Here is a 22,676-nt window from a genome sequence, read left to right as displayed (position 1 = left end):
TGCAGCAGCTGGAATAACTTGCAAGGCCCTTTCATTCTTGTGGAATCGCAGAGTAAACAGCTGGCTGCTGGAATAATTTTAGATCTGGGATCCGACAATCCTATATTTCTCAATCCTGGCAAAAAGGTAGATGTCATTAGAGAGTTGCCGAGTTTCAGAGGAAAACATCAATGTATAACTCAACTGTGCCAAGCTTTGTTCAGAGAGAACGACCTCTCCAACAAAGAGCAGGGACCACTCGAGAAAAGTGGGTAAAAGCCAAGGTACTGATTAAAGGTTGTTAATGATGAGCAGCATAACACACAAGTCTCACACTGAAAAGCAAGCGTCTTGCACTAGGTCAGACCTGCCAGGAGTGAACTGAATAAAGGGAAATGTTTGGAAATACCATATTGGATGTATGGGAACAACTAGAGAGGGGGTTCCTTTGAGAACGTGAGTATGGTTGCTGATAATTGGGTATATAGCTATGGCACAGGAGGAATATATAAAAAAACAATTTAAGAGATAGATATACCAAAACAGAATCAACTACCTGGACACAATAGAACCACAGAGGAGTCGTCCACCCAGGCTCATGGAGATGACCAGAGGTGTAATATTTGGTTTGCAAAAACCTGTTGGTACAATCTCCTTTAACACATGATAGGCAGTGAATCTTAACTCACTTATTGTTCTTTCTGTACCAAAGGCTATTGTAGGAGCAGCTTTCTGAAAGCTAAAGCTGAATGTTATCACTCACTCCATAACAGGCACCTCGGGAAGTGACTGCAGTAAACCAAACATTATATTTCAGGCAGTTTTAGTCTCTCACTTTGGACAACATTAATATATTTTACAAATACTGCTTTATCTCCCAAGTACTGCTGAGACAAAAGGAAAATACGCTTCTTCCTTTAACTGTTTCTCAGTTTGCCTTTCACCCTTTTTGTCTCGCTCTGTATGGGTCACGCATTTTTATCATTTTTGTTGACAACCTTCCTTCTTTCTCCTGCAACTCGGATTCTGTATGTTTCTTAATCTCTTTACATTTTGAGTCTTCCTTTTGACTTATGCACTCGTTTTCTCTCAATGTCTCTCTTTCCCTCCCTTCTTTTCCTCTCAATCCATCGAGTCCTGGAGGCAGACTGACGGCCAACAAAATGATCTCCTCTCTCTCTGGGTACAAAGCCATTTTTTCACAATGCATCTCAGTAATCCTGAACAAAAGCAAAATATTGTAGATGCTAGAAATCTGAAATAAAAACAGAAAATGCTGGAAAGACTCTGTAGGTCTGGCAGCATCTGTGAAGAGAGAAACAGAGTTAATGGTTTGAGTCCATATGACTTCTTCAGGGCTCATTGAAAGCTTGTTTCACGAACTAAGAGTTATATGGACTTGAAACGTTAACTCTGTTTCTCTCTCCATAGAGGATGCCAGACCTGCTGAGTCTTTGCTGCATTTTGTTTTTATTTCAGTAAGCCCAAAGTTCCTTCCAGAAGAACCTGATCACCACACTAATATTTCAATAAAAGATTGGCAGAAAAGTGGCAAAGTGGTTAGCACTGCTACCTCACAGCATCAGGGGCCCAGGTTCGATTCCAGTCTTGAGTGACTGTGGAGTTTGTACATTCTCCCTGTGTCTGTGTGGGTTTCCTCCAGGTGCTCCGGTTTCCTCCCACAGTCTGAAAATGTGTAGGTTAGGTGGATTGGCCATGCTAAATGCGCAGGGTTATGGGGATATAGAGGTCTATAAAATAATGAGGGGCACAGATCAGCTAGATAGTCAATATCTTTTCCCAAAGGTAGGGGAGTCTAAAACTAGAGGGCATAGGTTTAAGGCGAGAGGGGAGAGATACAAAAGTGTCCAGAGGGGCAATTTTTTCACACAGAGGGTGGTGAGTGTCTGGAACAAGCTGCCAGAGGTAGTAGTAGAGGCAGGTACAATTTTGTCTTTTAAAAAGCATTTAGATAGTTACATGGGTACGATGGGGATCGAGGGATATGGGCCAAATGCAGGCAATTGGGATTAGCTTAGGGGTTTTAAAAAAAAGGGTGGCATGGACAAGTTGGGCCAAAGGGCCCGTTTCCATGCTGTAAACCTCTATGACTCTGTGATAGGGTGGAGGGGAGGTCCTGGGTAGGATGCTCTGTCAGAGAGTTGGCGCAGACTTGATGGGCTGAATAGCCTCCTGCACTGTAGGAATTTTAGGGATTCTCGGGATAAATCATAAAAGAACAAAGAACAGTACAGCACAGGAAACAGGCCCTTCGGCCCTCCAAGCCCGCACCGCTCCTTGGTCCAACTAGACCATTCGTTTGTATCCCTCCATTCCCAGACTGCTCATGTGACTATCCAGGCAAGTCTTAACAATGCCAGCTTGTCTGCCTCCACCACCCTACTTGGCAGCGCATTCCAGGCCAAAAGCTTCTCTGCATCATTCTCTCTGTATCCTGTCCGGAACATCATTCCAGGAAGGATCACCCTGTTCCTCCTCTAAAACCAGCTGGTCATTTGTTTTTTTTTTAGGAAAGTTGGACAATTGTTTGAAAGAGGCCAGGCGAGGGCTGCTGACGACAATCCTGATCCCAATGGATCCTTTCACAAAATGCTCCAAGTGGGCTTGTCCATGCCTCGGGGTCCATTATCCAGTTGGCTTAGGTTACAAGTTTTGACACAATCTTGACATAAGGTGCCTTTACACTGACAAAACGAAGAGAATCTACTACGAGGCACGAGGACAATCCTGGGGAGAACTTTAGCTCAATACTGGAAATATTCAGCTTTCTTGTAGCTGAAATTCTGAACCTTTCTGAAGATTCATCTGTGGGGGAACAGGATCATGATAATGTTTCATTTGAAGCATTCCTTTGAAGAAAGCAAAATAAAATTGTAATCCCAGGAAAGAAAAAAGCCAGCATCAAAACAAGAAAACCCTGACTCTTTCACGACAATTATCAGCAGAATAAATTTCAGACACACCCCTACCCCAGTCTGATGCAGAATCTTTGCAAGCCTTTTCTGCTTGGTAAGCAGGTGGAACAAACAGTCTGCTGGTACAGGCCAGTTTCCTACATTACACCAGTGACCACATTTAACAGTACTTCATTCTGGGAACTGCTTAGTCTGGAGACCATGAAGGGTGTCTTTTAAATGCAAGTTTTTTTGTTAGAACATAGAACATAGAACAGTACAGCACAGAACAGGCCCTTCGGCCCACGATGTTGTGCCGACCTTCATCTGAAACCAAGATCAAGCTATCCCACTCCCTACCATCCTGGTGTGCTCCATGTGCCTATCCAATAACCGCTTAAATGTTCCTAAAGTGTCTGACTCCACTATCACTGCAGGCAGTCCATTCCACACCCCAACCACTCTCTGCGTGAAGAACCTACCTCTGATATCCTTCCTATATCTCCCACCATGAACCCTATAGTTATGCCCCCTTGTAATAGCTCCATCCACCCGAGGAAATAGTCTTTGAACGTTCACTCGATCTATCCCCTTCATCATTTTATAAACCTCTATTAAGTCTCCCCTCAATCTCCTCCGCTCCAGAGAGAACAGCCCCAGCTCCCTCAACCTTTCCTCATAAGACCGACACTCCAAACCAGGCAGCATCCTGGTAAATCTCCTCTGCACTCTCTCCAGCGCTTCCACATCCTTCTTATAGTGAGGTGACCAGAACTGCACGCAATATTCCAAATGCGGTCTCACCAAGGTCCTGTACAGTTGCAGCATAACCCCACGGCTCTTAAACTCCAACCCCCTGTTAATAAAAGCTAACACACTATATGCCTTCTTCACAGCTCTATCCACTTGAGTGGCAACCTTTAGAGATCTGTGGATATGGACCCCAAGATCTCTCTGTTCCTCCACAGTCTTCAGAACCCTACCTTTGACCCTGTAATCCACATTTAAATTTGTCCGACCAAAATGAATCACCTCACATTTATCAGGGTTAAACTCCATTTGCCATTTTTCAGCCCAGCTTTGCATCCTATCTATGTCTCTTTGCAGCCTACAACACCCCTCCACCTCATCCACTACTCCACCAATCTTGGTGTCATCAGCAAATTTACTGATCCACCCTTCAGCCCCCTCCTCTAAGTCATTAATAAAAATCACAAAGAGCAGAGGACCAAGCACCGATCCCTGTGGCACTCCGCTAGCAACCTGCCTCCAGTCCGAAAATTTTCCATCCACCACCACCCTCTGTCTTCGATCAGATAGCCAGTTACCTATCCAATCGGCCAACTTTCCCTCTATCCCACACCTCCTTACTTTCATCATAAGCCGACCATGGGGGACTTTATCAAACGCCTTACTAAAATCCATGTATATGACATCAACCGCCCTACCTTCATCAACACACCTAGTTACCTCCTCAAAAAATTCTATCAAATTTGTGAGGCACGATTTGCCCTTCACGAATCCGTGCTGACTATCCCGGATTAATCCGCATCTTTCTAAATGGTCGTAAATCCCATCCCTAAGGACCTTTTCCATCAATTTACCAACCACCGAAGTCAGACTAACCGGTCTATAATTACCAGGGTCATTTCTATTCCCTTTCTTAAACAGAGGAACAACATTTGCCACTCTCCAGTCCTCTGGCACCATCCCCGTGGACAGCGAGGACCCAAAGATCAAAGCCAAAGGCTCTGCAATCTCATCCCTCGCCTCCCAAAGAATCCTAGGATACATTTCATCAGGCCCAGGGGACTTATCGACCTTCAGTTTATTCAAAACTGCCAATACATCCTCCCTCCGAACATCTATTTCCTCCAGCCTATTAGCCTGTAACACCTTCTCTTCCTGAAAAACATGGCCCCTCTCCTTGGTGAACACTGAAGAAAAGTATTCATTCATCACCTCGCCTATCTCTACTGATTCCATACACAAGTTCCCACCACTGTCCTTGACCGGCCCTAACCTCACCCTGGTCATTCTTTTATTCCTCACATAAGAGTAAAAAGCCTTGGGGTTTTCCTTGATCCGACCCGCCAAGGACTTCTCATGTCCCCTCCTAGCTCTCCTCAGCCCCTTTTTCAGCTCATTCCTTGCTAACTTGTAACCCTCAATCGAGCCATCTGAACCTTGTTTCCTCATCCCTACATAAGCTTCCCTCTTCCTTTTCACAAGACATTCCACCTCTTTTGTGAACCACGGTTCCCTCACTCGGCCATTTCCTCCCTGCCTGACAGGGACATACCTATCAAGGACACCCAGTATTTGTTCCTTGAAAAAGTTCCACTTTTCATCAGTGCCTTTCCCTGACAGTTTCTGTTCCCATCTTATGCCCCCTAATTCTTGTTCTTTGAGAATGCAGTATCCTGTCTGCTGGGGTGCAGTCACCACCCAACTTCCCACTCCTACTTCATCAACAACTTCCCAAATTGGTATTTAGCTATGGGACAGGAGGAATATATAAAAAAAAACAATTTAAGAGGTAGATGTACTAAAACAGAATCAACTACCTGGACACAATAGAACCACGGAGCTGGAGTCCACCCAGGCACATGGATAGGATTTCCACTTCATTAACAACTTCCCAAATAGACCACCCTCCAATATCTTAAACTACAACAGCTTTACTCCCTTGAGAAACTGAAGCCATGGCTCAGGGAATGAAGATGGTGAACAAGTTTATCTTTGTACTTTGTAGCTGTGGCTTTTGTTACACACGTAGAGAGAGGGGACACGGACAAACTCGTTTGTGAACAAAGTCTTTATCGCTCATTTGCGACCAATCACCCATGGACTGTTCTCCATTATTTACCCTCTATCATGTTGCAAAATCCTGTAATAGATAAAACACATCAGTTACATGCACTTACGGTGGAGTCTGGCTCCGTGATCGCGATACCCGCCTCTTTCCTGGTGAAAAGGATCGTGACCGTGAGCGAGAGTGTGAGCGAGACCTGCTCCGAGATGATCTTGACCTGCTGCGACTGAAAGACGACAAAGAAGTTTTTATACAAAAATTATGTTTTAAATTTTAAATTAAAGTTAAACTTCAAAAGTTTGTTGTGGTGTGCAGCAACGTCCTTGTTAAGAGTCCTTTAACATATCCTGACGGTCAAATCTATTGGCTGGGGTACAAAACACTGGGGGCGATTCTCCCAGCCCGCTGCTAGCAGTGCAGCAATAGTGGGTTGCAGTGCTGGCCAGCGATCGAGAGGCTGGTACTGTGGGGTTACTGTGCATGCGCTGACCTCGACGCTGAGAGATTGGCACTGCGCAGTGGCCCATTTGGCACTATGCTGCCAGCCTTTCCAGCGGGAATAAGCTGCGCCCCCTGATTTATCATGAGATTCACGACAGGGATCTCTGCGATGCCGAGTGTGGGAGATTCACTTTGCTGAATCCTGCTGAAAAAACCAGCGGAATTTACTTCCGTTTTTACGCAAATTCGACACTTAGAACTTTTTTGGGAGAATCCCACCCACTATGTCCCTCTTTGTGTTATGAACAGTCACCTCAAGGGGATGCAAGCTGATGACGGCAGCTATACAATGTGATTGGGGAGAACTCTGGGAGAAAGATATAGTGCAAGATAATCGGTGAGTAATAAAAAAGGAAAACAGTCAATCAGAAAGGAGAAAATACGGAGGCACAAACCGCCTCAGTTGGCCAACGAGGAATGCTGTGCTTCAGGTGGGCTGGAATCCATGACTGATGGGAGTGCCAAGGAGAAACCACAGCTTCTGAACACAGATCACAGGCAGATGGGAGTTGAGCAGTAGTTAGATCCTAGATACAATACGAATAGAGTAGTACAAAGAGTTCCACTTTGCATTTCACAATCAAGTGCCATTTTATTTGGCACTTAAATCCTTGAGGTGGGTTTGACTAATAATGCGATTGCCCTCAATTCTGTATAAATCTGGAGAACCTTAGATTAGTGGTTACCATTAAAAGATGATGTATAGAGTTGTAAGTCGGGGAGAGCACGGATTGGTCAGAACATTGAAGGGAGTATTACAAAAGTATATTCCAGACCTGTGTGCTTGTATATGGGTATGACTAATTTAATTAAACTGAAGGCACTTGGCTGCAGGGTTAAAAACATCAAAAAGGAGGTGGGTGTGAAAGCAAGTGTTCTGAAGTGGATATGGAGTAGGCCATGGGTGGGAACAGTAAGCAGCACGAATGGAAGTTTGCATTAGGAAGATAAGGGAAGTGACTTGCAGTTAACCATTGTATTTCAATCGGAATATATATAATTGGAGGAAATCATAAATGAAATAAAGTATTAGGTTATATTTACCCAAAAGAGGTGGTCATAAAAAATACCACGAAAGATCTGCAAATTCTGAGAAAAGGAACTTCTAAAGGAAGGTAAAACAGTAAGAGTTAAAGATGAAAGAGAAAAAAAACATTTTAAAGAGAGGTTGAAGACTGTGTCTGTGGGTGTGATTAAGAGATCCTAAAGCAGTGCGTACTGGAATCAGCCCTGTGAATAAGCACCGGCCCACTGCCCTGAGGGAAAAGATCTTGGAGACAAGCTTTGGTCCCAATATTGAATGAGAGGGAGAACAAAAGCCTGTGTAGGAATCATAGAAACCCTACAGTGCAGAAAGAGGCCATTCGGCCCATCGAGTCTGCACCGACCACAATCCCACCCAGGCCCTACCCCCATATCCCTACATATTTACCTGCTAATCCCTCTAACCTACGCATCTCAGGACACTAGGGGCAATTTTATCATGGCCAATCAACCTAACCCGCACATCTTTGGACTGTGGGAGGAAACCAGAGCACCTGGAGGAAACCCACGCAGACACGAGGAGAATGTGCAAACTCCACACAGTGACCCAAGCCGGGAATCGAACCCAGGTCCCTGGAGCTGTGAAGCAGCAGTGCTAACCACTGTGCTACCGTGCCGCCCCACTTCATGTACAGGAACAACAAATTTGTGGTATTATTAGAATTTGAGAGATTAAAGTTTATGAGGATGCTTAGCTCTGAGTTAATTAGTCAGAAGTTGTTTGGGAAAATGTTTGTAGAAAAACTGTTAACTGTGTAAGTGGAATCTTATGTCTTTAAGTGTGATATTTTTCTTTTTAAAAAATAAATGTTTAAATTTCATTTCTTTAAATCTTCGCAAGAGATTTGAAATTCTTTCTTTTGACTTCAGATACCTTTGCAGAAAATACAAATTGCAAATCATTGTGATAGCTTGTTCAAGTTTCCCTTTGTGATTTGGGCAGCCTGGTCATATCATAACTAGAGCACTTGTTAGTCAGTCTGTCTGATATCTTCATGTTGCAATTGTCAGAGTTTACAAGTTGGAAGTGAAAAGTGGCAAAAAAAAAATCAGTTAAAGGAAAAAAAGTTTTTTTAAAAAAAACACACATACGAGATGTGAAATGACACAAGAGTTACACCCTCTCCCTGGAATGATAGTGTGTCAATACATCACTCCCTGGGTCTGTCCTGCGGGAGAATGTCCTTTTCTCCTACTGATGTTCATCATTACACAAAACCTTCTCTTCAATTGCATTTTGCCAAATTATTACCACTCAATCACACTGCAGCAAGAAAACATTTCCAAGATACAGTTCCACACAGAGAGGGGCCCCTATCATTTAGAATATGACAAATGACAAAAACATATTAAAAAAAACAGGTCAGAGACAAAACTAAATCTTACAAACTTACCATGAGAATCCTACTAGGCCTTATTTACTTTCTAGGTTCTGGTACATGCATTTCTCCACAAACCCACTCCCCACCAGTTGAAGCCTGGATAACAACGGTGCCACCTTTGTAAAGTAACGTGTTGGCTGTGGAAAATCCAGAGAATATACCACGATGCAAATTCTTGGCTGTTGTGTGGAGTTTTTCATTACGCATTAGTAACAGGGCATTAACCACTCAAAGGTATTAGAGCAAGGAGCAAGTAGAAATTATACCATAACCATTTTCCGATCAGGGCCAGTGTGATCTCCTGGACTCGTTTCGATCGCCTCAGGGGGTCGGAGAGGAATTTCCCAGATTTTTTTTTCCCCATATTGGCCCTGGGGTTTTCACTCTGGGTTTTCGCCTCTCCCTGGAGATCACATGGTCTGGAATGGGGGGGTGGGGGTGAGTTAATAGGTTGTGATGAACAAAGCATCGTAGCTGTGAGGGACAGCTCGGTGGATAGGATATTAGGATGTAGATAGGCTGGAAAATTGGGCGGGGATCCTGGATTCAGGATTCAATCCTGGACCGGGGAGCGGCGCGGGCTTGGAGGGCCGAAGGGCCTGTTCCTGTGCTGTATTGTTCTTTGTAACCTCTAGTCCAGAACTCTGAAATCCAGAAACCAAGTCTGGAATTTTTTTTCCAGCCAGTCCTGCAATTCACAGACCGACCACTTGTGGTGCTGATAGTACATTATTTTAATGAAGTTTTTTGTATATGAAATGCCTGTCGCTGGTTTAGTTTTCCTGCACCATTTTCTATTTTAACTGGGAAGTTGCAGGAACAGAGTGAAACAGGTCTGCTTGTGTTTCTGCATTCAGTGCACACTGCAGAGAAATGAGTATCAATTATAATTGAATCGGCACGAATGAACATGGTCAATACAATTCAATGGAAACTTGAAGTGAAGCTGTTAATATTGTGGGATCAGACTGGTTGAGAACAGCTTCTAGCTTTATTCTTACAGGTTCATTTGGTAGCATGAGCTTTCGGAGCGTTGCCCCTTCCATCAGGTGAGTGAGTGGAGGATTGGGTTCACAAACAGGGCATATATAGACACAGGCTCAATTTACAAGATAATGGTTGGAATGCGAGTCTTTACAGGTAATCAAGTCTTAAAGGTACAGACAATGTGAGTGGAGAGAGGGTTAAGCACAGGTTAAAGAGATGTGTATTGTCTCCAGCCAGGACAGTTAGTGAGATTTTGCAAGCCCAGGCAAGTCATGGGGGTTACAGATAGTGTGACATGACCCCAAGATCCCGGTTGAGGCCATCCTCATGTGCGTGGAACCTGGCTATCAGTTTCTGCTCAGCGATTGCAGATTGTCGTGTGTTGTGAAGGCCGCCTTGGAGAACGCTTACCCGAAGATCAGAGGCTGAATGCCCTTTACTGCTGAAGTGTTCCCCGACAGGAAGGGAACACTCCTGCCTGGTGATTATCGAGTGGTGTCCATTCATCCGTTGTCGTTCACGAGGGATCATAGGTTCAAGGTGAAGGGGGGGAGGTTTAACACAGATATCAGGACATATTTTACACAGAGGGTCGTGGGGGCCTGGAATGGGTTGCCGGGCAAGGTGGTGGAGGCGGACACACTGGGAACGTTTAAGACTTATCTAGACAGCTATATGAACGGAGTGGGAATGGAGGGATACAAAAGAGTGGTCTAGTTTGGACCAGGGAGCGGCGCGGGCTAATTGTTCTTTGTTTCTCGTTTCAAGGCTTCATTCTATGATCATCTTGCTGGTGCCAGTACAGAGCGAGACTGCGGATAGTTGAGAACCTGTCTCGGGGGCAGGGAATTCATATGGTGTTCGTGGAAGTGGAAATGAATAGGGTTGGGAAGCATTTTCCGATCAGGGCCAGTGTGATCTCCTGGACTCGTTTCGATCGCCTCAGGGGGTCGGAGAGGAATTTCCCAGATTTTTTTTCCCCCATATTGGCCCTGGGGTTTTCACTCTGGGTTTTCGCCTCTCCCTGGAGATCACATGGTCTGGAATGGGGGGGTAGGGGTGAGTTAATAGGTTGTGATGAACAAAGCATCATAGCTGTGAGGGACAGCTCGGGGATAGGATATTAGTATGTAGATAGGCTGGAAAATTGGGCGGGGATCCTGGATTCAATCCTGGACCGGGGAGCGGCGCGGGCTTGGAGGGCCGAAGGGCCTGTTCCTGTGCTGTATTGTTCTTTGTTCTTTGTCGTAGCGTCTGCATGGTCTCCCCAATGTACCCTGCCTCGGGACTTCAGCAGTCAAGGGCATTCAGCCTCTGATCTTCGGGTAAGCATTCTCCAAGGTGGCCTTCAAGACACATGACAACGCAGAATCACCGAGCAGAAACTGATAGCCAAGTTCCGCACAGATGAGGACGGCCTCAACCGGGATCTTGGGTTCATGTCTCACTATCTGTAACCCCCACGACTCACCTGGGCTTGCAAAATCTCACTAATTGTCCCTGGCTTGAGACAATTTACACCTCTAACCTGTGCTTAACCCTCTCTCCACTCACATTGTCTGTACCTTTAAGACTTGATTACCTGTTAAGACTAGCATTGCAATCATTATCTTGTAAATTGAGTCTGCGTCTATAATATGCCCTGTTTGTGAACCCAATCCTCCACTCACCTGATGAAGGGGCAGCGCTCCGAAAGCTCGTGCTACCAAATAAACCTGTTGGACTTCAACCTGGTGTTGTGAGACTTCTTACTGTACCTACCGCAGTCTAACACCGGCATCTCTACATCATAGCTTTATTCTTCATTTCAAGAGAGGTCTTGTGTTTTGTCCATCACATTACATATATCAGAGTTAAAGCTGCAGGTTTAACGTGTTTGCTCAAGTTCAAATTTAGGTGCTCCAGTTTCTTCCCGCAGTCCGAAAGACGTGCTGATTAGGTGCATTGGCCATGCTAAATTCTCCCTAATGTACCCGGGCAGGTGCCGGAGTGTGGCGACTAGGGGATTTTCACTAACTTCATTGCAGTGTTAATGTAAGCATACTTGTGACACTAATAAATAGACAACTTAAAAAAAACTTAAACTTAAGAGCAATGATCGGGGTAAAATTGTGTCTGTGGAAATCTCTCTCTGTATACATCAGGATCTACTGGAATTGATCAGCTCAGGCCCAGGTTACAAATCTACATCTGGCTCACACAGTTATGATTAGGCATTCTAATTTCACTCCATAATCTAGAAAGGCCTTGATCTGAAGCACTCTGGATTGGAGAGGTTACAGTGTATCTTTTTGCCCTTACCTAGAACGTGAACCAGAATATGAGCGTGAATGTGAATGGGATCGAGACCGCGACCTTGATCTGGAATAAGAGCGTGAGGAGCGTGAAGATCTTGAGCTTGAGCCAGAGGATGAACGTCTGCTCCGCGATCGACTGCGGGATTTTGATCGCCCACTGTGAAAAAATGGCTCGAATCATTGTCTGGATTAAAACACATCTTCATTTTCAACTTTCTCCGATAAAACTTTCATTAACAGTTCCTCAGTCAGCAAGAGTGGGAGTCAAACTGCTATCAGCTTTATTATAAACGTGGATGCATTACAATTCAATCATTGCATGTCTCAGAATCGCCATTTGACCCATCGAGACTGCACCGGCTTTCTGAAAAAGAGATTTAAATTCCTTCCGGAATACCTCGATCGCACCTACCTCCACCACCCTCTCAGGAAGTTCATCCCAGACTCCAAATACTCTCTGGGTAAAAATATTTTCCTCACATCACTTTTATTTCTTTCATAAATTATTTTGAATCTGTGCCCTCTAGTTCTTGATGCTCTCTTGAATGGGAAGTTTCTCACTATTTACCCTGCCCACACCCCTCAAAATCTTGAATACCCCTATCAACTCTCCTCTCGGCCTTCTTTTCTCCATGGTAAACAGTCCCAATCTCTCTGATCTACCCTTATAGTTACAGCTCTTTATCTCTGGAATCCCCACTGTACTCTCTCCAAAGCCTTCACATCTCCACGTACGGTGCCCAGAACTCCATGAGGCCTAACTAGTATCCAAGTTCAACGTGTTCTCCTTGCTCTTTTATTCAATGCCCCAATTAATAAAGTCTAAGATATTATATGCTTTATTAACTGCTCTGCCATCATCAATGACTTATGCAGCAAGACCTGAACAATATCCAGGCTTGGATTGACAAGTGGCAAGTAACATTTATGTGACACAAGTGCCAGGCAATGACCATCTCCAACAAGAGAGAGGATCTTTGACATTCAATGCAATTACCATCACTGAATCCCCCACTAACAACACCCTGGGGTTACCATTGACCAGAAACTGAATTGGACTAGCCATATAAACACTGTGGCTACAAGAGCATTTCAGTGAATAACTCGCCTCTTGACTCCCCAAAACGTCTCCACTATCTACAAGGCACAACCTAGGATCGTGATGGAATAGTCTCCACTTGCCTGGATGATGCAGCTCCAACACCACCATTCAGGACAAAGCAGCCTGTTTGATTGGTATCCCTTCCACATTCACTCCCTCCATCACTGACAAATTGTGGCAGCTGTGTGTACCAACTACAGGATGCATGCCAGATTCCTTAGGCAGCACCTTCCAAACCCACAACTGCAACCATCTAGAAGGACAAGAACAGCAGCTATCTGGGGACACCACCACCTGGAGATTCCCTTCCAAGTCACTCACCATCCTGACCTGGAAATATATCGCCTTTTCTTAACTGTTTTTGGGTCAAAATCCTGGAACTCTCTCACTAACAGCACTTTGGGTGTACCTACACCTTAGGGATAGAAGCTGTTCAAGAAGACAGCTCACTACCATCCTCTCAAGGGCAACTAAGGATGGGCAATAAATGCTGGCCTAATCAGCGGTGCCCACATCCCATATATGAATTTAAAAATACACTGAGATTCCTCTGTTCCTGCACCTCCTTTAAAGTTTCTCTCTCTGTTTTATAAATCGAGTCACACATTGCATTTACATTTTTGTATTGGGAACAGTATCACCAAGTTGCACACCACCCTTACTCAGGAACACATCATTGTGTTTCTGTGACGTTGGGCTAATCTCCAAGAGTTCCCTAAACTAGTACCATTGTAGAAGTTCCAGAACAAGTACTTCAGCACGCCAAGGAACCACCACCTTCTCAGGGCATTAGAGATGGGCAATAAAGGTGAGCTTGAGTGTCACCCAAATGCTGATAAAAACACCTTCTACTGAGAGACAGAAATCTCTAGTTCTGCACAGGACTCAATCAAGCTGCACAAATGGGACAACACGGACTTTGCTGAGGTACACAGAATTCACGACAAATTAATCTGGGGCCAGTGACAATTCTGAAAGCACATACACTTAGTATATTCGGTAAGTTTATGGCAGATTTCTTCCTTGCTCGAGAGATTCCTCAACGGTATTGTTCTTAAAATCATTCGCCACAAATCCATACACAAAGCTTCCCAAGTGCATCTACATACACTTTATTGAGATTTTACTTTGAATGGAAAATGACACAAAAATAAGCACATTTGTTCACCAAAGTGTCCTCTGGTCAACTTGGCATTCTAATTGGACAAGTCATTAAAGACACTCTAAAACTAGAGCTGAGGTGTGAACATGGCCACTGGGCAAGGACAGGGCAAGCTTTGATATGAACCATCCCATTGTCAAATAAGGCTGCTGATAACGTAGCTGTGACACGAAGAACGATCAATTGGTGAGGTGCTGGAGTGCACATGGCACGCATGGAATAACATTCTCAACCAAGGAATCAAAATATTGTGGGGAGGGCAGGAGAGATGCTGAGAAAAATGATGGAAAAATAACAAAGACTGAAACAGCAAGGATGTTGGATGCACACCCCAGATGGATTTAGTCCACTTTCTTCAATCATTTGCCCGATTTATTCTTAAATGTTAAACATTGTTGTTGCTTTAATTATTAGCCTGGTTGTGCATACAAAAGCCTCTCAACCTCTCAGGGTAATGCCTTTTGACCTAAATCTCCTGTTCAATATATCGTAAAATATACAGAAGGCCACCGGACAGAGTATCGCGTCTGTACTAACCGTTTCTCCACTTTGGCTCCACTGCTGGCCTCATGGGGTTCTGAACGGGGTCCTGGTTTCGAAGTTCCAGATGTAGCTGTGTTCGGACCCCTGTATAGCGATTGTTGGGCAAATAGGATTATAGATTACATTATCAATACAGTGCAGGTATATGTTTCAAAGTTACATAAAAACAAGTATCTTTCTAACACCATTTCCCACTGGTCCCACAACTGGAACTTAAAAAACAAAAGGGACATTTTAAGGATTTTACAATTTAGGGCAGGAAAAACATTTTAGAAGAACAAGCTTTATAAGGAACTGGGAACAATGTCCTTTTCCCTCAACACCAACTATCCTCCCAACAATTAATGCTGGTGTCATTAACCAGGTAAACTGTTACTGAAAACCTGCACTGATAGATTGATCTCAGGATGACAATCCTGCTGATTCCCAGGTTAAATAGTTCTCTGTACTGACAACAATACATTTCCTTTGCAGCTAGAAACAGCCTACACCTGCAGTTTACCTCAGTAAAAATCAGCTACTATTCAGAGGCGAATCTCTTTGCTTGAAATAACTAGGTAATAAAAGGAAAACCCCTTTATATGATAAATTGCAGATCGATCAGTCATTTTCATGACTCAATCCAGGAATTGTGTCTTTAGTTTGGAAAACGCCACTCCATTATTTGAGGAACGGAGAGAAAACTCAAGCAACTTCAAATTGATGACTGTAACATCAACTGCGGGGAAATTGCTGGAATCAATCAGGCACCGAGTGCTGAACAAGTGGGCAGTTCACTGGAAATCAAAATAAAGGTGGATTTTTGAAGGATGGGTAATGTTTTGACTTACCGAATTGAATTTCTTGAGCATTTGCACACAAAAGATTGTTAGAAAAAACGTAAGTACTTGGAATTATGGCATTGGTTGGTCACTGGTCAGAAGGGAGGTGAACAGGAAGTAGGGATAAAGGAACTCAGCTTTCTACCTTATACAGAAAGAATAAATAACTTGGATGAAGCAATAGAGGATTGCATTTCCATATTTGCAGCTATGTCAGGAGGGACAGTAAATTGTATAGATGGCTGCAGGTGTTACAAAGGGGCATAGTCAAGTTAAGGTGAGTGGACAAAACCGTGGCAGCAAAGTATTTAAGGCGAGGAAGTGCAAAGCCACCCAGTTTGGACCAATTGTATTTTTGAAGGGGGATTGGAAAACAACAGGTTCCATCTGAAGTATTGCATTTTGTTTTGGCACCAACCTTCAAGAAACAGCATGCAGTGTAGGTTGATCAGAATGATTAGAGGGTTAAATTATAAAGGGCAATTTGTATTAACTTGGTTTGTACTCCCTTGAGTTCAGAAGAATGAGAGGTGGTCTAATTGAAATATTGGGGAAAAAAGGAATTTGATAGGGTAGATACAGCAGAATTGTCCCCTCTGGTGGAGATTCAAGAACAAGGTGGCATGAACTAAGTTCAGAGCTGGACAATTCAGAAGATAAATCAGAAAGCAACTTATAAATCTGGAATTATCTCTTGAAAAACAGTGACTGCCCGGGGGGGGGGGTGCTGGGATTGCCTCACTTTGTTAGGTAAGAGTTACAGGGATATTGAGCAAAAGATGGTAAAATGGGTTTGAGGTGTAGATCAGCAATGATTTGACTGAATGGATCAAGGAGTTGAATGAGATTTCTGTTCCTATGTTTTTACTCATTAACTGGCATCATAGGTAGCTTGCACAATGAGACCACAAAAATAAAATCAAAGAGATTTTGATTTTACGAGTTATATAGGTTTTAATCCAATTTTCAGCCCCACTTCTCTCTTTTCCAAATTCACTCACCTGTTCCTCTTTTCTTGCCCCTTTTTCCTCCTGGCTCGCATTTTGGCTCGGAAAAATTCATACAGTCCATTCTGTTCCCAGCCTTCACTGCACAAGGAAATCAGCATTTAATAAGATAAAATAAATCTATTGGCAAGATATGTAACCCATAACCCACAAGCACAGATTTTGCTTATTTTCCTTGTACTTCAATAATTTGGACAAGGCAAACATGGCAACCCTCAGGGAGGACTGCAGAAGATTGTTCACAGAGCAAGGGGTAGGCAGACATGTGACAACTCAAGTCTAATGTGGATAAATGTGAAGTTATGCACTTGGGGAAAAAAGAGGAGAGAGTGGAAATAATGGCATTGACAGTAAAAGTAAAATTCTCAGTCGAATGGAAGAACAGAGGGATCGATGAATTGCTGATATGGGGATCATGCAACCATACAGCACCGAACGAAGCTATTTGGCGCATTGTGTCTGCGCAGGCTCTATGAAAGAGTTATCCACTTAATCCCACTTTCCCATAGACATGTAATTATTTTCATTTCAAGTATATATCCAATTTCCTTTTATTGATATCCAATATTTAAAAGCAGACTGCCATAAGAAGGGAAAGTGAGATTTTAAGTAATATTGAGGGATACACAATGCAAAAGAAGTGATACTGTAACTGTACCAACACTAACTAGGCATACACACTATTATAGAAAACATGTTGGAACCCATGGAGAAGCTACAATTTAAACTTCGGTGTTTGGTCATGCAGAACTTGAGTATTGCTGAAAAAGATGTTTTGTCAAAGCTTTTAATTTTTCACCCATCAGGACAATCGCAAGAATACCACTGTCAGGGGGAACAACAAATTTATACCATATTAGAAAAGGATGCTGATTGTTTGGCAAGTGGTCTCTGATTGGTAGAGATGTTGCCAGGAAGAATGCATCAGTTGATGGTGACTGACAGTTAACAGCCCAGCATTTTTAAAATTTAAACCAGGCAGCTTGACTGATTGGTCAAGGCATTTCCCTGTGGAATGAACCAGTGAATGGCTATTATTTATTTTGTTTAGCTGAAGCAAGCACAGTGTGTACATATTCTTCCTGTCTGCAAAGAACAGGGCCCTGTGTATGTAACTTCCGGACATGCAAATGTGCCACACTGTGAGCGCAACGTAATTTCTAGCACACTGAAGATTATTTCGCAAATGTTATCAAATTGTGGAATGGTATCTAATGTTGGACACAGTATTGTGCCTTTTGCAAGCATGGGCCTGTTGGGTACGGTCTGTACTTTACCCATAATGAGCAGCAGAAGGGACATGCTATTTGATACGATCCATCAGTCTTTGGATCATACAGCCTACGTACCTAGCATCACACTGGCACTGAAATTCATAGATATTCATGTGTGATAGACAAGAAGTGTTTGTGGCTTGTCGGCAGTACCCTGTTAGTGGTTAATACTCATGTTGTTACTGTGTTGTAGCAACGTGAAACAGCTAGCTTCACCTGTTCAGATTTTTTCGATGCCTTGTCCTTCCAGGGTAATCAGAGGTAGATTGGGCACTTCTGAAAGTCCAAATAAACCACACCCACTGGCTCCCCAGTGATGGCCTTAGGCCCATTCATGAGTTTATGCAACATACAGTACAAAATAATTGCTCAGGGTAACCATTATACCGCAGTGTATTATTTTTGCATCGGGCTTGCATGGTGAGCAAATGGTTCAGGCCCTATTTAAGAGGTTGCTGATAAGATCAATTTCATTATGCATGAACTGTAAATGCATGCCTGCGGTAGAATGTGAGAGAGAGCCCCCTGGCAGCATCATGGAAAGGGAATTCATTTGATTGCTCCATTTGAAGGTGAATTTCAGTGCAAGATGGAGTCCATTAAGACATGCAAGGAAATGATTACATGCGATGTTGGATTATAGAAGATTAGATAGCAGAGCACTTGGAAAACAGTGGCAGAATTGGACAGAGTCAGTGTGGATTTATGAAAGGGAATTCATTCTTGACAAATACTGAAATTCTTCGAGGATATAACTATTAAGAGTTGATGATGGGGAGCCAGTGGGTGTGGTTTATTTGGACTTTCAGAAGGCTTTCAACAAATCCCCACATAAGAGATGTGTGTGTAAAATTAAAGCACATGGGATTGGGGGTTTATTGAGATGGATAGAAAACTGGTTGGCAGGCAGGAAACAAAGAGTAGAAATAAACAAGTCTATTTCTGAATGGTCGGCAGTAATTAGTGGGGTATCACACTGATCAGTGTTAAGAACCCAGATATTCACAATATATATTGATTTAGTTTATTATTTCCAAATTTGCAGACGACACAAAGTTGGGTGGGAGGGTGAACTCTAAGAAGGATGCAGAGATGCTTCAGTGTGATTTGGACAAGTTGAGTGAGTGGGCAAATGCATGGCAGATGCAGTATCATGTGGATAAATGTGAGGTTATCCACCTTGGTAGCAAAAACAGGAAAGCAGGTCATTATCTGAATAGTTATAACCAGAGAGAGGGGAATGTGCAACGAGACCTGGGTGTCCTTGCATATTAGTCAATGAAGGTAATGCAGGTAGAAAAGAAGGCAAATGGTATGTTGGCTTTCAAATTGAGAAGATTTGAGTATAGGAATAGGGATGTCTTACTGCAATTGTATAGGGTGTTGGTGAGGCCACATCTGAAGTAGTGCGTGCAGTTTTTGTCTCCTTATCTGAGGAATGATGTTCTTGCTGTAGAGGGAGCAAAGGTTTACCAGGCTGATTTCTGGAACGGCAGGGCTGATTTATGAGGATAGATTGAGTTGGTTAGGATTATATTCGCTGGAGTTTGGAAGAATGAAAAGGTGGGTGGGGGGGGGGGGGGTATTTCACAGGAACCTATAAAATTCTAACAGACTAGACAGGATAGATGCAGGAAGGATGTTCCCACTGGCAGGGGAGTCCAGAGCCAGGAGTCATAGTTTAAGGATACGGGAAAAATCATTTAGGACAGAGATGAGGAGGATCTTTTTCACCCAAAGAGTGGTGTGATAAGCCTGTGGAATTCACTACCACAGAAAGCAGTTGAGTACCTTTTCAAGAAGGACTTAGATTTAGCTCTTGGGGCTAAAGGGGTCAAAGGATTTGGGGGGAAAGCGGGAACAGGCTATTGAGTGGGATGATCAGCCATGATCATAATAAATGGGGGAGCAAGCTCGATGGGCCAAACAGCCTACTCCTGCTCCTATTTCTATGTAAATATAGCAAACCTATCATCCACACATTCGAAACATGCAAGTGGTAGGAGGTTAGGTGTCAATCCATCGAAGAGACGTTTCTCATGGAACCCAACAAAGAGGTTTGCAAGAGCTGAGCCTAGAGGGTGTACACCATCTATTTGGGCAGGCATGGTGTCCTTAAAGCTGAAGTGAGTTGCCCAGTTCATAAGCTCAGTGAATACAATTATGTAATTATGATGCAATTATGGCGAGTCTCGATTGTCACAAATTAGTGCTGCAGCCCAAATATCTATGGCTTAAGTGGGATATTGGTGAATAGGTTAGCAATGTCAAAGGAGCACATGGATACAGCATGGGCGCTTTCAGCCCTGAAAATTGCCCAGTCCCTGGAAGGGCAAGGTGTCGCAAAACCTTTAGCAACAGGTAAAGCTAGTTGCCTCATGCTGCAACAATGCAGTCACAACACAAGTGGTTTTCACCACTAACAGGGTGCTGCTGTCAAGCCACAAAGACGTCCTCCCGATCAAACAAAATCACACTAATAGTAAGGAGATATATGAATTTCAGTGCCAGTGTAATGCTAGATATGTAGACCGTACAATCCAAAGACTAGTGGATCATATCAAATAGCATATCCCTTCTGCTGTTCAGTGTGCTAGCTGCAGATCACACCCAACAGGCCTATGCTTCCAGAACGCAAAATACTGTGTCCAGCATTAGATACAATTCCGCAATTGGACAACATTTGCTAATCAATCCTCATTGTGCTAAGAATTATACTGACAACCAGTTTAGGATCGTCAATCGGTGTGACGTGTGCGCGCACTGGAAGCTACATTTTTAACACAAGACCCTGTTCTTTGCAGTCAGAAAGAACATGTACACATATTTCACTTGTTTCAGCCAAACAAATTATGTGATAGCCATTCGCTGGTTCATTCCACATGCAATGTCTGGATCAGAGTCAACTGCCTGGTTTAAATTTCAAACAATGCTTGGCAGTTTACTGTCAGTCACCATCAACTGGTGCATTCACCATGGCAACACGTCCACCAATCAGAGTCCACTTGCCAACCAATCAGCATCTTCTTCTCATCCAGTTAAAAAAAGGTAAAGTCGCCATAGTCCCAGATGACCATAGGCACTGACTGGTGGTGATTTAACCTAAGGAACACCACACCTCGGGTGAGGGGCAAGGTTAAGAAGGTGGAGCCTTCATGAATAACCTCAGCCGGTACAAGACCCGCGCTGTTGGTGTCGCTAACCAGCTGTCCAGCCATCTGAGCTAAACTGACCCCCAGTCTTCTCATCCAGTATAAAGTTGTTGTTTCCCCGACATTGATATTCTTGCAATTACTCCGAGTGCAACAAAAAAAGCTTCGTCAAAATCTTTTCTCAGCAACGCTCAATGCAAATTTACTAGCATGTAAATATGGCGGCACGGTAGCACAGTGGTTAGCACTGCTGCTTCACTGCTCCAGGGACCTGGGTTCGATTCCTGGCTTGGGTCACTGTCTGTGTGGAGTTTGCACATTCTCCTCGTGTCTGCGTGGGTTTCCTCCGACCGTCCAAAGATGTGCAGGTTAGGTTGATTGGCCATGCTAAAATTGCCCCTTCGAGTCCTGAGATGTCTAGGTTAGAGGGATTAGTGGGTGGGATATGGGGATAGGGCCTGGGTGGGATTGTGGTCAGTGCAAACTCGATGGGCCGAAGGGCCTCTTTCTGCACTGTAGGGTATCTATCTATCTATCTACAGCAAGATAAAGTCATGAAAGACTTTGGTAAATGGAAGAGTGTTATGGAACAAGCTATCAGAAGTTGTTGTTGAAGCAGAGTCATTCACAGCATTTAAGAGCAAATTAGATAAGGAAGAGGGAAGACATTAAAGCATAGAAAAATCAAGCCAGAAAAATCAGGTAAAAGTACACTGTGGACCTATCTCTGGCACAGCGTACTTCTTCTGTGCTGGAATTTCTGATACTGAGAGAGACTGGGAATCCTAGGTTTTCCTGAGGTTACTATAGAATGTTTCTGGAAGTCATCGTGAAAGCAAAGTAAAACCACAGTTAGAACCTAACGGGGTTAATGATCATGAAATTAGAAGACATCAGAAAATAATAGAAAGGGGGGAGATCGTTGATAAACTAACTAAATGTAGAGGGAATAAAACCTGATTGCATTATTAAAAGCATGGAAAAAGATAATAAAGACACTATTGCACATACATCCACTATCAAAAACAGTAGGAAAGGAATGGTGCCAGAGGACTGGCAGAAAGCTAACGTTATTCCTGAATTTTAGAAGGGAGACGGAATGCGTCCAGATAACTTGGACCTATTGGCTTATCAGTGGTAGGAAAGATAATGGAATAAACAAACATCTGGAAATTGAAAATATAGAAAAAAATAGTACTGGTTTCAAAAGGGGACATCATGCTTGATCAAACTTGATGATTTCTTTGAAGAGATAAGAAAAAGGGTAAAGAAGGGTAATGCCAGTAGCGTACAATTGGTTAGCACATTTGGCTGTTAACCAAAAGGCTGGTGGTTCGTGACCATCCAGAGGCAGAACTTTCACTGTTTAGGGTGGCTCGGTGGCATAGTGGTTAGCACTGCTGCCTCACAGTGCCAGGGACCTGGGTTCAATTCCAGCCTTGGGTGGCTATGTGGAGTTTGCACATTCTCCTTGTGTTTGCGTGGATTTTCTCCGGGTGCTCCGGTTTTCTCCTACACTCCAAAGATGTGCAGGTTATGTGGATTAGCCATGTTAACTTGGCCCTTAGTTTCCCAAGAAGTGTTGGTTAGGGGGAATTAGTGGGGTAAATATGTGGGGTTATGGGGATAGTGCCTTTGTAAGATGCTCTGTTGGAGAGTCAGTGTAGACCCGATGGGTCAAATGGCCTCCTTCTG

The 22,676-nt window shown here is 43.6% G+C and overlaps 1 protein-coding gene across 2 annotated transcripts in view; it reads right to left on the bottom strand.

Annotated features, from left to right (window-relative positions):
- The window catches only part of cherp (calcium homeostasis endoplasmic reticulum protein), a 91,886-nt gene that overhangs the window by 7,056 nt on the left and 62,154 nt on the right, over positions 1-22,676 (bottom strand). For both annotated transcript variants that reach the window (XM_078198065.1, XM_078198066.1), the window contains exons 13-16: positions 16,550-16,636; positions 14,722-14,811; positions 11,925-12,077; positions 5,822-5,935 (exon numbers count right to left, since the gene is read on the bottom strand). In XM_078198065.1, the coding sequence (XP_078054191.1) occupies positions 5,822-5,935; positions 11,925-12,077; positions 14,722-14,811; positions 16,550-16,636 (444 nt within the window). The remainder of the gene's footprint in view (positions 1-5,821; positions 5,936-11,924; positions 12,078-14,721; positions 14,812-16,549; positions 16,637-22,676) is intronic.

This window comes from Mustelus asterias, chromosome 26 (genome assembly GCF_964213995.1).
Source record: "Mustelus asterias chromosome 26, sMusAst1.hap1.1, whole genome shotgun sequence".
NCBI classification, from domain to species: domain Eukaryota; kingdom Metazoa; phylum Chordata; class Chondrichthyes; order Carcharhiniformes; family Triakidae; genus Mustelus; species Mustelus asterias.
Note: the sequence above shows the minus strand (reverse complement) of the source record. Positions and strands in the feature narration are given on the sequence as shown.